The 15,731-nt window shown below is 42.9% G+C and overlaps 1 protein-coding gene across 1 annotated transcript in view; it reads left to right on the forward strand.

Annotated features, from left to right (window-relative positions):
- The first annotated feature begins 110 nt into the window (after window positions 1-110).
- ubxn4 (UBX domain protein 4) overlaps window positions 111-15,731 on the forward strand; it is a 58,913-nt gene continuing 43,292 nt past the window's right edge. The window contains exon 1 of the mRNA XM_043694032.1: window positions 111-303. Coding sequence (XP_043549967.1) covers window positions 222-303 — 82 coding nt within the window. The 5' untranslated portion in view covers window positions 111-221. The remainder of the gene's footprint in view (window positions 304-15,731) is intronic.

Below are 15,731 nucleotides of genomic sequence, written 5' to 3' on the forward strand. Positions count from 1 at the left end.
GGTGATTGACGGCTCTATGGGTGGGGGGGCGGGAGGAGCTGGTGATTGACGGCGCTGGGGCGAGTGTGACTGGTGCAAGGTGGGTGCTGCGTCATCGCCGTTGTGAACGGGACCGGCGGAGGCTTTGGGGCCGGCGCTGGGGGAGGGTAAGGGAGAGGAGAATCTGAGCGGAGCTGGACTGGGCTGGGACGGTTCGGCAGAGAGAGAGACGGGCGACCACCATGCACTGGTTCAACGGCAGCATTCCCGACGCCATTGCCTTCGCCAAGCAACAGAACGCGGTTTTTATTGTTTTTATTCGAGGTACGGAGGGGAGGGAGGAGATGGACGTGGCCTAGCCGCCTTGGAGCCTTGTCGCTTCGGCTTCACCGTGCCCTTGGATAGGCCGGACACGTCAGCTCTGTGCAGGCCGTTTACATTTTTTGTATTCTGATTATGACTGTGTAGCCTCCTCTGCAGCAACCGGCTGGCTGGTTAAGTTGAGTACGAGGCCTGGCTGTATGTTTAGACGGCACCCTCTCTCGGAATTATTATCGGCGTTTTGCGAGGCAGATTGTTCTTTATTATTATAATGGTGTTGCGTGACAGATATCCCAAAGCACGGAGAGGCGAGGCAGGATTTGAACGGCCGAGTTTGGTAAACTTCCGAGAAAGAGCTTGGATGGATGTGAAGGGCTGTGTGGTGCACAGACAATAAGTGCAGTGGTCCTGTGGTCTGTGCACCCCATTCAGCATATCAAATTTTATTTTGTGTGATTATGATGTCTCCTTGTAAATGTGATTCTCAAAACTTATTGGGCCAGACCACTATCCTGTTTATCCCTGAACCTATATATCAAGAACATTGATTTTAGCACTGCTTGTAAGTTGATCTCCCAGCAATTTACCCTAAACCTAGGAATTAAGTCCTGTTGCTGAGATAGATGTACCAGATTTCAGCAAGGCAATGATGGGAATATCGGATGGGGTTTAATTTATTGTATGAAAAAGGATCAAGGGTTAAAAGGCGATGGGGTTGCGTTGAGAAAAAGCCAGTTGCTTTTGAGTGAGCACTATCGATGTCAAATGAAGACCAAATTTGACTCAGTTGTGAATACCATTGTCATGAAATTGGCGCCAGCACTGGTATGAAGGGCTGATGTTTGAAACATTGCTACTTGAGTAAAATACCAGAAGGATGCTGATGTCTTGGGGACTATACATCAACATGAAATAGTCTGTAGGATTGGAGGGGAAATGAAAATTCAAGATGGCTGACAAATAATTAGAGTAAAATAATTAAAAACATCTATATTACTTGTCTGTGTTGTAGCCCTAGTTTGTACTTCTGTGTCATTTTCCACTTTGGTTTTGCTTTGTTTGGTTTATCATGTTTGATGCATCCCATGGCCTTTGAAGCCTATCCTGATGTGATTTTTTTGGTAGTCAACAAAGGGTAATGGACAGTACCCACAGCAAAGGGATTCTGTAAAGATGTTTCCTTTTAAATTGTATTGCGCAGTGTGCAAATGAATACCTTGTTGCTTCATGATTGATTGTAAATATATTTGCACCCCCCCCCTTAATAATTTTGCCTAGTGATTTCTCAGTCTACAGTGAGTTAATAATTTTTAAGGTTTGTATTTCAAGTCTAGATATGGGACTTGTGTGTCTCAAACTCTGAAAAGTTTTTAGACTCAAGTGTGCATAGGAATCAATTATTTGGAAGATTATTCTGCCCACATCTGGTGTCAAAAGTATCCATACATTTGAGCATTGAATGTTTATGATTAAAAATTGTGTTCTATTTAACTTGCTCAATTTATTTGTCATTAATCAACCAGTCTAACAATTTAAACATACCTGCCAATAGCTTGAACAAAGGAAGAATTTCATTTTTGCATTGGAGATTAAGCAATGGATTGTAACACAAGTTTTATTTTATTTAACATTTCCTTTGAGATAGAAAACTTAGGTAGATAATATTATTATGAAAGTTGGTACAGCAGATACATGAAAGTTAGCACAATAGGTACATATTAACTTTCAAGTCTTGGCTATATACAATAATACTCTGCTAAAATTGTCATTTGTCAAATGGTTTAGAAATTTTGGCTTCAGAAATGGTAGTACTGTCAAAATAAACTTAACTCGTGATTTGATTCTTCTGCTGCCTTCAAACCTCCCATCTGTTGTCTCCAATGTGAAACCATAATCTTTTGTTGCTGGTTCATTACTTTATTTCCTTCTGATTTGTGTATTTCTAAACATTTGTAACTTATTTGCCATGCAGTCGTTCAGCCCACCCAGCTTATGTCAACTTTCCACAAAGCAATCTGTACCCATTCTCCCATTTCTTCTCCAAAGCCTTGCATGTTATTTCTTTCAAGCATCCATCCAGTTTCATTTTGGAATTATTTATTGTCTCCACTTCACCATCCTCATAGGAGTTATATAGCACAGAAAGAGACTCTTTGGCACAACTTGTCCATGCTGACTAGATTTACTAAACTGAACTAATTCCATTTGCTTGCATTTGGCCCGCATCCCTCTAAACCTTTCCTATCCATGTACCTGTCCAAATGTCTTTTTAAATGTTGTAATCATACCGCCTTCTCCACTTCCTCTGGTACTTGTTCCATACACACACCACCCTCAGTGAAAAGTTGCAGTTCAGGTCCTCTTTAAATCTTTCCCCTCTCACCGTAAACCTATGTTCTCTAGATTTTGACACCCTTACCCTAGGGAAAAGACCTTGGCTATGCATCTTATCTACACCCCTTATTATTTCATAAATCTCTATAAAGTACTCTCTCCTGGGGGAGGAGAGGGTGGCAAAAATGTCTCAGCCTATCCAGCCTCAGTAATATCTTTGTAAATCTTTTTTGCACCTTTTCCAGTTTAATAATGTCATTCTTACAGCAGTGCGATCATGATTGTATGCAGTGCTCCAGTTGTGATCTTACCAATGTCTTGTACAGCCATAGCAAGACATCCCAACTCCTGTGCTCAGTATTCTGATCGATGGAAGCACTCGTGCCAAATATCTTTTTCACGCTGTCTCTCTGTGACACCATTTGTACCTGTACCCCTGGATCGTCCTGTTTCAACAACACTCCCCAAGGGCGCTATCATTAACTGTGTACATCCTGCCCTGGTTTGTGTTATCAAAATGCAACACCTCAAACTTACCTGCATTAAACTCCATCTGCTATTTCTTAGTCCACTGGCCCAGTTGATTAAGATTCCATTGTACTCTTAGATCACCTTCTTTGGTGTCACCCGCGAACTAACTTTTCTTGTCTCCTATATTCTCATCCAAATCGTTTACAGAAATGACAGACAACAGGATCCTTGTGGCACACCACTGCTCACATGCCTCCTGTCTGAACAACAACCTTCAACCACCACCTGCTGTCTCCTATCATCAAGCCGAGTTTACTTCCATTTGACTAGGTGTCCCTGGATTCTGTGAATTTCACCTTACTAACCAGTCTACCATGTGGAATCTTTTTGAAGGCTTTGCTAAAGTCCATGTAGACAATGTCCACTGCTCTGCCTTCATCAATCTTCTTGGTAATTTCTTCAAAAATTTAATCAAATTTGTTAAACACAGTTTCTTCCATATACATCCATGGTAACTGTCCCTAATCATTCCTTCCTTTCCAAATGTGTGTAAATCCTGTCTCTCAGAATCCCCTCCAACAACTTAGGTCAGGCTCCCTGGTCTATAGTTCCCTGGCTTTTCCTGTCTTAAGTAATAGCACAACATTAGCCAGTTTTGGATGTAGGTTTGCTCGCTGAGCTGAAAGGTTCATTTCCAGACATTTCATTACCTTACTAGGTAACATCTTCAGTGGACCTCATGGATTTGAGCAGGGAAGGTCATGTCTTAATAGAATTCTTTGAGGAAGTGACTAAGTTGATTGATGAGGGAAGGGCTGTAGATATTAATACATGGACTTCAATAAGGCGTTTGATTAGGTTCCCCAAGATAGGCTGATGGAGAAACTGAAGTCGCATAGGGTCCAGGGTGTACTAGTTAGATGGATAGAGAACTAGCTAAGCAGCAGGAGACAGAGTAGTAGTGGAAGGGAGTTTGTCAAAATGGAGAACTGTGACTGATGGTGTTCCACAGGGAACATAGGGACCACTGTTGTTTGTGATATACTTAAATAATCTGGAGGAAGGTATAGTTGGTCTGATTAGCAAGTTTACACGTGACACTAAGATTGGTGGAGTAGCATATATAGATAGATTGGACAGTTCGGAGAAAGGCAGATGGGATTCAATCCGGGCAAATGCAAGATGATGCATTTTGGAAGATCCAATTCAAGAGCAAACTAAACGGTGAGAAAGTGTGTAAGGGATGAGCAGATAGGGAAAGAGTTAATTTAGGGTTGCTTGACAAAGGCTCAGCTAACATGACTTTGACCAGATAAGAACTTGCAGTAAACACTGAGATGCTAGAGGTAAAGGTAGTAGTTTAACAAGGTGAAGAACATCTATTGTGTAATGCCAGATGGCTTAATCTTTACTATTGATGCTTGCAGATTGTAACGGTCACCCAATCAATATAGATGTTACCTTTTTTGGATGCTGTACACTGTAAGTGATTTGTACAATTCCTTAAGAATCTGCTGTTCAAGAGAAGACTGAGGATTCATGCCTTTGTGTACGCGGTGATCGTTCTCTCTCCAGGGCTCAGAATAAAGAAGAAGGTAGAGCCATACCGTGTCTCTGAGGGTTTGCTTCAAATGATACAGAAATGGGGCAACAATGGTAAATGGAAAAGCCCTGGAGAAAATTGATGTACAGAGAGATCTGGGTTTTCAGGTCCATTGTACCCTGAAGGTGGCGATGCAGAAGGATAGAAGGCATGCTATCCTTCGTCGGACGGGGTATTGAGTATGTAATGAAGGTGGAGAGGGGTACTGTACCTTGAGAGTGAAGGACTTAGCAAGCATACAGTGCTGGAGAATTTAACATATAACATTGGCCCAGCAGCTAGCAGTACCTGGATTGCTATGAGACAAAAACAAATTCAAATTCTACCAATCAGTTTAAAGTATACCCAAGATACTGAAATCCAATCAAGTTTAAATTTGGTATTTTGACAATATTAAAACAATGAAACGGTCTGATGCTTTGGGGTATAAATATTAAAGAAATCAAACAGTTGAGGGAGAACTGCAAAAAGACCAACAGTTGTAGGCTGCTAGTCAAAACTGAGAGGGACCTGTCCAGAGAAGGAGTTTGCCCAGAGAAAACATTGACACTGATCTGGAGAGCAAATCCACAGAGGAAGATACCATGAGATCAATCAGCTGGCTGGTTTTCAAATTTAAATTTTTATGTAAATCTTAATAGGGGGTTTTATTGGACCAGTATTGAAGAGGAAAAGTCAAAGTTAGATTAGAGGAAGGAATTGTAAATAGGTGTTAGTTAATTTTTATGTTAGACTTTAAAAAAATAAAGCTGTCAATTTTAACTTTAAATAGTGACCTTTAGGATAGTTCTTGGCCTCTCGAATTTTAACAGATTACCACACTCGGTAAATTTTTTCTGTGTTACTGGTTTAAATTCGCAGGGGGTGTTTAGCCCATGTCGTAACAAGTGCAAGAATTGGCAGGTCATGTTACAGTTGTATTGATCTTTAGTTCAGCCACTTTTGGCACATTGCATACAGTTCTGGTCACTACATTACCAAAAGGATGTGGATCCTTTGGACAGGGTGCAGAGGAGGTTTGCCAGGATGTTGCCTGGTATGGAGGATGCTTGCTATGAAGACAGCTTGAGTAGTTTAGGATTAATTTCATGAGAAAGACAGAGATTGAGGGGGGACCTGAATGAGGATCTGAATCATGAGAGGTATAGACAGGGAGGATAGCAAGAAGCTTATTCCCAGAGTAGGAGACTCAATTAGTAGGGGTCACGAGTTCAATGTGAGAGGGAAAAAACTTTATGGAAAATATGTGTGGAAAGTTCTTTACGGAGAGGGTGATGGGTGCCTGGAATGTATTGCCAGTGGAGGTGGTAGAGGCGGGCAGGATAGTGTCATTTAAGATATATCTGGACAGATACATGAATGGGCAGGGAGCAGAGGGATACGGATTCTCATAGATAATAAGCAACAGGTTTAGATGGAGGATATGGATTTGTGCAGGCTTGGAGGGCCAAAGGGTCTGTTTGTGTGCCGTAACTTTCTATGTTCTTTGATATAATTTCTTCCATAACTATTTTAAAACTAAGAGAATTATGCTCACTGGCCCCAAAGTGCTCCACACGAACATGTCAGTCACTCATCCTGCCTTTTTTTTCCCCTCGAGGAGGTAGAGTTTTGCCCCTTCTCTAATAGGCCCATCTACATATTGATTGTTTCCAAGAAAACTGAGTCCTAGAGATATACAGCATTGGAATAGACCCTTTGGTCCAATTCATCCATGCCAGCCAGATATCCTATATATAATTCTTGTCATAGTTGCCAGCATTTGGCCCATATCTCTCTAAATGCTTCCTATTAAAATACCCATCGAAATGCTTTTTTAATGTTGTAATTGTGCCAGCCTACACCACTTCCAGTGGCAGCTCATTCCATACACATGAAAGAGTTGACCCTTAGGTCCCTTTAAAAACTTTCCCCTTCACCTATGCATGTCCCTCATGATTTTATAAACCTCTAAAAGTTCCAAAACACTTAGCAAATTCCTCTCCATGCAAGCCCTTAACACCATTGCAGTGCCAGTCTATGTTTGGAAAGTTAAAATGCCCTAATATTACAACTCTACTATTTTTACAGCTCTCTGCAATTTCCCTTCATGTTTGTTCCTCAATCTCCTGACTACTGGGGAGCTGAGAGTACAATCCCATCAAAGTGATCACCCCTTCTTATTACTCATTTCCACCTCTACAGGTTCACTGGACAATTCCAAGGAATATAATCTCTAAATATTGTTGTGATGTTTGCCCAAATCAAAAGCACCACTCCTCCTCCTCTCTCACCTCCCCTTGATGCTTCGTCAGCCATGTTTCGGAAATATCTATGTTATGGCAGTCCCATGTTCCCATCCATGCCTTGAGTTCATCTGCCTTGCCTGTCCTGTCTCTTACATTGAAATAACTACAGTTTAACTCATCAAGCTTCATTTGTTCCTTCTCTCGTGATCTTGCTTGCCTTGTCTCTTAAACTTGGTGTCTTTTACTTTTGTCTCACTGTTGTTTAGGGTCCTACCCCTGTGCCAGATTAGTTTAAACCCCACGCCACCCCTCCGCCCCGCCCAAATAGCTCTAACAAATCTCCCCTCCAGGATATCGGTTGCCTTCCAATTCAACTTGCACCTCTTGTACAGCATACCTATGCCCGAGAAGAGATCTCAGTGATTCAAACATTTTAATCTCTGCCCCCTGCACCAACTTCTCAGGCACACATTCGAACACCTTATCTTCCGATTTGTACTCTCACTGCCATGTGGCACCAGGAGTAATCCAGAGATGATTACCCTTGAGGTCGGAGATGTTTGTTTCAGTTCATTTGCTGTGTAAAAATGCTCCTCCTTTGTATGTTTTCATATCCTTGCGAAAGTGTGCTGACCAGAAAGGGAGAGAGTACTCCATATGTGACCTCACCAGAACTGTATGAATGTTCAGAATTACTTACCTGGTTTTGTATGAAGTACAATGTACTAGCCACACTGCGTGCCCTACCATCTTCAAGGATCGATGCACATGCACTCCAAAGGTCTCCCTGCCCCCCACACACTTTAGAACTGTGCATGAGATATTGCATTCCCAATACTTTCAGCTAAAATGCTTCACACTTCTGTCCTCTATTTGCCACTTGTTTGGCCGTTAACATAGAACAGTACAGCGCAGAACAGGCCCTCAATGTTGCACCGACCTGTCAACTATTCTCAGCTCATCCCCCTACACTATCCCAAAATCATCCATGTGCTTATATAAGGATTGTTTAAATCTCCCTAATGTGGCTGAGTTGACTACATTAACTGGCAAGGCATTCCATGCCCTTACCACTCTCTGTGTAAAGAACCTGCTCTGATATCTCTCAAATCTATCACCACTCAATTTTTAGTTATGACTCCTCGTACACACTGACGTCATCATCCTAGGAAAAAAGACTTTCACTGTCTACCCTATCTAATCCTCTGATCATCTTGTATGTCTCTATCAAATCCCCTCTTAGCCGCCTTCTTGCCAATGAGAACAGGTTCAAGTCTCAGTTTTTCCTCATAAGACCTTCCCTCCGGACCAGGCAACGTCCTGGTAAATCTCCTCTGCACCTTTTCCAATGCTTCCACATCCTTCCTGAAATATGGCGACCAGAACTTATACACAATATTCCAAGTGTGGCCACACCAGTGTTTTGTATAGTTGCAGCATGATATTGCGGCTCCGGAACTCAATCCCTCTACGCATGAAACCTAACACACCGTATGCCTTCTTAACATCCACCTGGGTGGCAACTTTCAAGGATCTATGTAAATGGACTCCAAAATCCCTCTGCATATCCACAGTGAATCAGACCACAGATTGGAGGAACAATACCTCATCTTTCACTTGGGCAAACTTTGGAGGTCTCAACATTGAGTTTTTCAATTTCAAATAGCCTCCCTTCTCGTCCCCTGACTTCTTTTCCATTCCCCTGACGGACCCTTACTTCCAACCAGGTTCAATCCTCCCATCGACCAACCAGCCGTACCCTCTTCATGTGTTCACCTATCACCACCCCACCGATCTCACCACCCAAAGCCCTCCACCCCAACACCACCCCCATCCCCCCTTTTTCCAGTTCCCCCCCAGGCCCGAAGGAGGGCCATATGGGAAACACTGACCTCTCCACCAGCAGATGCCGCCTGGCCCGCTGCGCTCCTCCAGTCTTCTGCTTGTCCATCTTGAATTCCAGCATCTGCAGGTTTTTTTGACTCTTAGTAACATTCACATACATACTAACTGATTTGCTCTGACAAATTGTTTTAATAAAATGGGTATGATCTTGATCAATTTTCTGTTGGTTATTGATCTGTAAGCCATTGGGTCAACAGCAAATTATACAATCACCCAATGCTATTGAATGTAGATGTGGTTATCTCAGCAATAGGCTGAGAGAGAGACAGACAGACCGACAGAGAAATGAAATTGAACTCCACTGGAAGGACAGATCAAAACAGAGTGAGCAACATGAACATAACCCCTCCCTCAAATATGCAGAATGAACAGAGGGATCACGAGGGTGTTGGAGAGAAGGTGGATGGATTATGAAAGGTCAGTGGGGAGTGTGTGTGCTCAGCGGACAGAAGATTATTCAAGATTTATGTGTGAGAGTATGTGTATGATACAGAGAAAGACCAGCAAAGGGTTACTAACGGGGTGTGTGCATGTTTGTGTGAGAGAGCATTCAGTTCGACTTGGATATCATTGCAACACCATCCCTATATCTGCACATCTCAGTCATTCATGTGCCAAACCTGACACCAAATTAAACTAATTCCTTTTGCCTGCCTTTGACATCCTTCCATTCATTGCATATTCATGTGCAAAAAGACCATTTTGTAAACAATGATCACGACTTAGAGTCATGGAGTCAGAGATATACAGCACGGAAACAGATTCCCTGGTCCAACTCGTCCACACCGACCAGACACCCCAACTCAATCCGGCCCCACCTGCAAGCACCCGGCCCACATACCCCCCAAACCCCTCCCACTCATATACCCATCCAGATTTTAAAGGGTGCAATCATACTAGCCTCCAGCACTTCCCTCGGCAGCCCACACCAGGCACACACCACTCTTTACGTGAAACAGTTGCCCCTTAGGTCTCACCTGAAACCCACGCCTGCTAGTTCTGGACTCCCCCACCCCAGGGAAGACACCCCATCCATCTACCCAATCCATGCCCCTCACGGTTCTACAAACCTCCATACGATCACCCCTCAGTCTTTGATGCTTCAAGAAAAACGGCCCTTGTCTATTCAACCTCTCCTTAAATCTCAAATCCTGCAACTTGCAGCATCCTTGTAAATCTTGAAATATGAATAAGGATAATCAGGACCTTGTGGGAAGGTATTAAATCAGGGCCAAGCAAATTTGATCAGTATTAGGCAGGAACTAGGGAATGTTAATTGGGAGGGTCTTTTATCAGGCAAGTCCACATTTGACATGGGGGAACTGGTTAAAGACCTGCCGATGAGAATTTAAGAACATGTTCCAGGAAGCAGGAAGGACAAGGTTGGCAAGTTCAAGGATGCTTGGATAACGAGGGAGGTTGTTAATTTGACCAAAAAAAAACAAAATCAGCATATGTAAGGTTCCGGAAGCTATAGTCAGACAGGGCCCATGACTAATATAAAGAAAACACTAAAGTACTCAAGCAGGTGCCATGAAATGACCTTGGCATTTAGGCTTAAAGAGGATCATAAAGTGGTCTATACACATATCAAAAACAAAAGATAAGTAGGGAGGAGGTAAGACCACTCATGAATAAAGGAGGGAATTTGTGCTTGGAGGCAGAGGATGTGGGTGAGACCTGAACTGAGTACTTTGTGTCAGTATTCACACAGGAGAAGGTTATGGAGGATAAGGAGATTCATGTGGAGTGTGCTATTATGCAAGGGCATTTTGAGATAAAGAAAGAAGTGGTGTTGGGTCTCTTGAAGTGTATTAAAGTGGTTAAGTCTCCAGGGTCCGATTGTATGTACCACAGGCTATTGAAAGAGTCAGGAGAGGAGATTGCTGGGACCTGGATCAAGACCTTTGTATACTCACAAGCCACTTGACAGGTCCCAGAGAACTGGCGAATAGAGGGGTAATTGGGATTATTCAGGAAATTATAGACCAGTGAGTCTCACATTGGTGGTTGGGAAGCTATTGAAAAGAATTCATATGGGTAGGATTTATACACACTCGGGAAAGCATGGCCTAATTAGGGACAGTCTGCATGACTTTGTGCAGGGCAGGTCATGTCTTACAAACTTAGTTAAATCTTTAGAGCAGAGGACAAAGGTGATCGATGAGGGTAGAACAATGAATGTTGTCGACATGGAAAGGCTTTTGACAAGGTCCTCATGAAAGGCACATGCAGAAGATTAAGATGCACGGGATCCCCGGTGACTTGGCCATGTGGATTCAGAATCAATTTGCTCATTGAAGGCAGAGGGGAGTGGTGGAAAAGTGTTTTTCAGGCTGGAGATCCATGACTAGTGGTGTTCCGCAGGGCTCTGTACTGGGAATCTGCTGTTCCTGACATATGCAAATAACTTGGATGAAAATGTGGATGGGTAGGTTAGCAAATTTACAGACAGCAAAGATCAATGGAGCTGTGGATAATGTAGAAGGTTTTCACAGGATATAACATGATGTAATCAGTTGCAGATGTGGGTGGAGAAATGGCTGAGAAATGGTACATGGAGTTTAATCCAGCTAATCCATGTAAGTGGGAGATCAAATGTTAAGGTAAAGTATCCAGTTAATGGCAGGACTCTGAACTTCATTGATGGACAGAGGGATCTTGGGAGTCATGTTCATACTTCACTCAAAGTGGCCACACAAGTAGATAAGATGGTAGAGAAAGGATAAGTTACACTTACTTTTATTGGTCGAAGATTTGAATACAAGAGTGAGGATGTCATGTTGCAGCTTTATAAGACATTGATTATGCATAAACGTGAATAAATCCCTAGGATGAGGTGTACCCTAGAACTCTGTGGGGAGCTAATGATGCGATTGCTAAGCCTCTTGCTGAGATATATGTATCATTGATAGTCACAGGTGCTGGAAGTCTGGAGGTTGGCTAACGTGGTGCCACTATTTTAGAAAGGTAGTAAGGACAAGTCAGGGAACTATAGACTAGTGAGGCTAACTTCAAAGGTAGGCATTTTGTTGAAGGGAACCCTGAGGGATAGGATGTACATGTATTTGGAAAGGCAAGGGCTGACTACAGATAGTCAACATGACTTTGTGCGTGGGAAATCATGTCTCACAAACTTGATTTGAGTTTTTTGAAGAAGTAACAAAGAGGATTGATGAGGGCAGAGCAGTGGACATGATCTATATGGCCTTCAGTAAGATGTTCGACAGACTGAGGGGTGACTTTGCAGAGGCCTATACAATCGTGAGAGACATGGATAGGTCAAATCGGCAAGGTCTATTCGCCGGGGTGGGGGAGCCCAGAAGTGGAGAGCACAGGTTTAGGGTGAGAAGGCAAAGACATAAAAGAAACCTAAGGGGCAGATGGTGGTGCATGTATGGAACGGACCGCCAGAGGAAGTGGTGGAGGCCACAAGGCATCTGGATGGGTTTATGAATAGGAAAGGCCCGCAGGGACACGGGCCGGGCGCCAACAGGCGGGACCAGACCGGGTCAGGCCATCTGGTCAGCGCGGATGAGCTGGACCAAAGGATCTTCCTCCATGCTGTACACCTCCCTGACTCTTTGGCCATACTTAAGATTCTGCATTCAGTTCTGGTCACCACGTTATAGAAAGGATGTGGCAGATTTGGAGAGAGTGCAGAAGAGGTTCACCAGGATGTTCCCTCAAAAAGGTCTCAGAAAGCTTGACTTGGTTTCTCTGGAGCAGCAGAGGCTGAGGAGAGACTTGACAGAAGTCTATAAAGTCATGAGATGCACAGATAGGCTTGACAGTTGGAATATTTTCCCCAGAATTGAAATGTCTAAAACTAGGGGACATGCACAAGGTATTCATTTAACTTGGGGTTATGTTCAGCACAAAATGGTGGGCCGAAGGGTCTCTTCCTGTGTTGTCCTTTTCTATGTGCAATGTACGATGCCATATTGGAGACTCAATCAGCAGTAAGCTGAAAAATACACAGCCCCATTCCAGCTGTTTCAGCAGAACCAGCCCTGCCTTGCAATAGATTATTCATCCTTATTAATTCATCACCATTCAATTTTACTGAAGAGTTCTCTTAAATTTGTAATTAAGTTTCATAGGAACAAAAGGAGGCCATTCAGCCCCTTGAACATATTGAGCATCTCGATAAGATGGTGGCTGGTTTGAGGCCTCACTGCATTTGCTAGCCTTGAGCGCATACCCCCTCATACAGCCCTTGAATTAATTTTTAAAAAATGTTTATTTCAGATTTAAATTTAACAATTGAATTAGTTTCGATCATCATTTGAGGAAGAGAATCCCAAACACACCCACTCTTCGCCTGTCCAAGTTCTCTTCCTTTGCTCAGTCACCAATGATCCTCCTGGTCTGGAGCGGCTCTGGCTTGATATAAAACAGTGCCATCCTCATCGTCGCAGTGATCAGCCATCCCTCTCCCTTCACCAGCTGCTCGGCATCTCACAGTATCCTCCAGTTTTAAACACACACCCACTGGCTGGGTGAGAGGAAGGAGCGAACATTAAATAAACAGTAACGGCTCACCAACGGCTCACTGGGAGGAGGCCCAAGCGGAATCTCTCCCTCTCCACATCCAACTCCCAATGACCATGACCCTCGGGGACAGGACATGTTGACACAGCTCGCTCTCCCTCGGCGCTTTTCCTTCCCGCGTGTCCCTGGCACCATTTTATCTTCAGGCCGCCGTTCTGCCAATATATATATATATACATATATATGCTGTTGATTGGAATCATCTTCATTCTTTGTCACTCCTCCAATCTTGGTATCTTTAGAAAATGTTGAAATTCTACTCATTATTCCAGAGTCGAAATCATTTATCATATGTCCTGTTTCTTAGAAAACACCTTCAACAAGAGAGAATTCAGTAACTTGCTGTGTTTTTGTTAAGCCAATTTATATCCAAGCTGGTGACTCTTGTGTGCCCCAGCTTTGTTAACAATACTTAAGTGCCATTTTATCAAACACTTCCTTAATATCCATTGTATTTCCTTCGTCAGCTTTGTTATTTTGCCAAAGACTTGTAAGGCAAATCACAATAGGACTTGTACACTTAATCGTAGGGTCCTGGAGAGTGTTGCCGAACAAAGATTTTGGAGTGCAAGTTGATAAGTCCTTGAAAGTGGAGTTGTAGGTAGATAGGATAGTGAAGAAGGCGTTTCATATGCTTGCCTTTATTGGTCAGTGTGTTGAGTGTAGGAGTTGGGATGTCATGTTACAGCTTTACAGTACATTGGTTCGGCCACTTTTGGATTACTGCATGTAATTCTGGTCTCCCTCATATAGGAAAGCTATGTTAAACTTGAAAGGGTGCAGAAAAAAGTTACAAGGATGTTGCTGCAGTTTAAGCTACAGATGAGGCTGACTAGGTTGGGGCTATTTTCCCTGGAGCATCAGAGGCTGAGGGGTGACCTTGTAGAGGTTTATAAAATCATGTGGGAAATGGATAAGTGAATAGCCAAGGTATTTCTCCCATGGTAGGGAAGTCCCAAACTAGAGGGCAGGGGTTTTAAGGTGAAAGATTTGAAAAGGACCTGACTGGCAACTTTTCATGAAGAGGGTGCTGCATGTACGGAATGAGCTGCAAGAGGAAGTGGTGAGGCTGGGTACAATTACAGCATTTTAAAAGGCATCTGGACTGGTATAGCCTGAATTGCTGTGCTCTTCCAGCACCACTAATCCAGAATCTGGTTTCCAGCATCTGCAGTCATTGTTTTTACCTGGTATATGAATAGGAAGGCCAAATGCTGACAAATGGGGTGAGATTAATTTACTGTCTGGTCGGCATGGATGAGTTGGACTGAAGGGTCTGTATCCAGGCTGTATAGTTCTGATTTTGTTCACGTGCGAAACCCATTATGGGCAATGCAAATCATCAAAGGTGAAGGCAGGGGCATGCTTTTATAAAAATGCTGTTCAGTCGTTCATGGTAATCTTTTGGTGCCTGATCATTGTGTCAAGGCAGCCCCTCATTTGCTCATGAATCATCAAGATACCTGATATATGTTTATGTTGCTGTTCGCACATATTTAACATCAGGATTTCAGTGTCTGTTTTCAGTCTGTTGCACAAATAAGGAAAAGTAGCTCTTAATATTAGTAAACCAAAGCAGAAAATTCTAGAAATACGTGGGCAAAACTTGTATCAAAAGGAAAAATATTTGGATTTAAAATATTTTTCTTTCTTTGAAAATGATTAGATTAGATTATATTACAGTGTGGAAACAGGCCCCAACAAGTCCACACCGACCCGCCAAAGCGCAACCCACCCATACCCCAACCCCTACATTTACATTTACCCCTTACCTAACACTACGGGCAATTTAGCATGGCCAATTCACCTGACCTGCACATCTTTGGACTGTGGGAGGAAACCGGAGCACCCGGAGGAAACCCACGCAGACACGGGGAGAATGTGCAAACTCCACACGGTCAGTCGCCTGAGTCGGGAATTGAACCCGGGTCTCTGGCGCTGTGAGGCAGCAGTGCTAACCACTGTGCCACCGTGCCGCCCACAAATGTTCCAGCATTTTGTTTTAGATCCACTTTCTAAAGATACTTTTGTATATTTTAAAGTTTCTCCACTTTTTATTTATCTTTGATATGTTTCAAGTTCCAGAAATGGTCCTCACAAGAGTTCTCGAGGACCAAATGAAAAAGAAAATATGAATTGCACTCAAATTTACTTACTGACTTTCTGGAAGAGATTGCAGGTTTATTAATTTTAAATGCATTTAGTTGCAGATCTTCCAAAAATGCATAAATACTGCAAAATATTGATCTAATGTGCCATTCAAGTCCACCATAAATAGATGTTCCATAACATCATAATTAGCACATAGATTGCAGTGGTTCAAGTTGGTGATTTGT

This window comes from Chiloscyllium plagiosum, chromosome 7 (genome assembly GCF_004010195.1).
Source record: "Chiloscyllium plagiosum isolate BGI_BamShark_2017 chromosome 7, ASM401019v2, whole genome shotgun sequence".
Taxonomy (NCBI): domain Eukaryota; kingdom Metazoa; phylum Chordata; class Chondrichthyes; order Orectolobiformes; family Hemiscylliidae; genus Chiloscyllium; species Chiloscyllium plagiosum.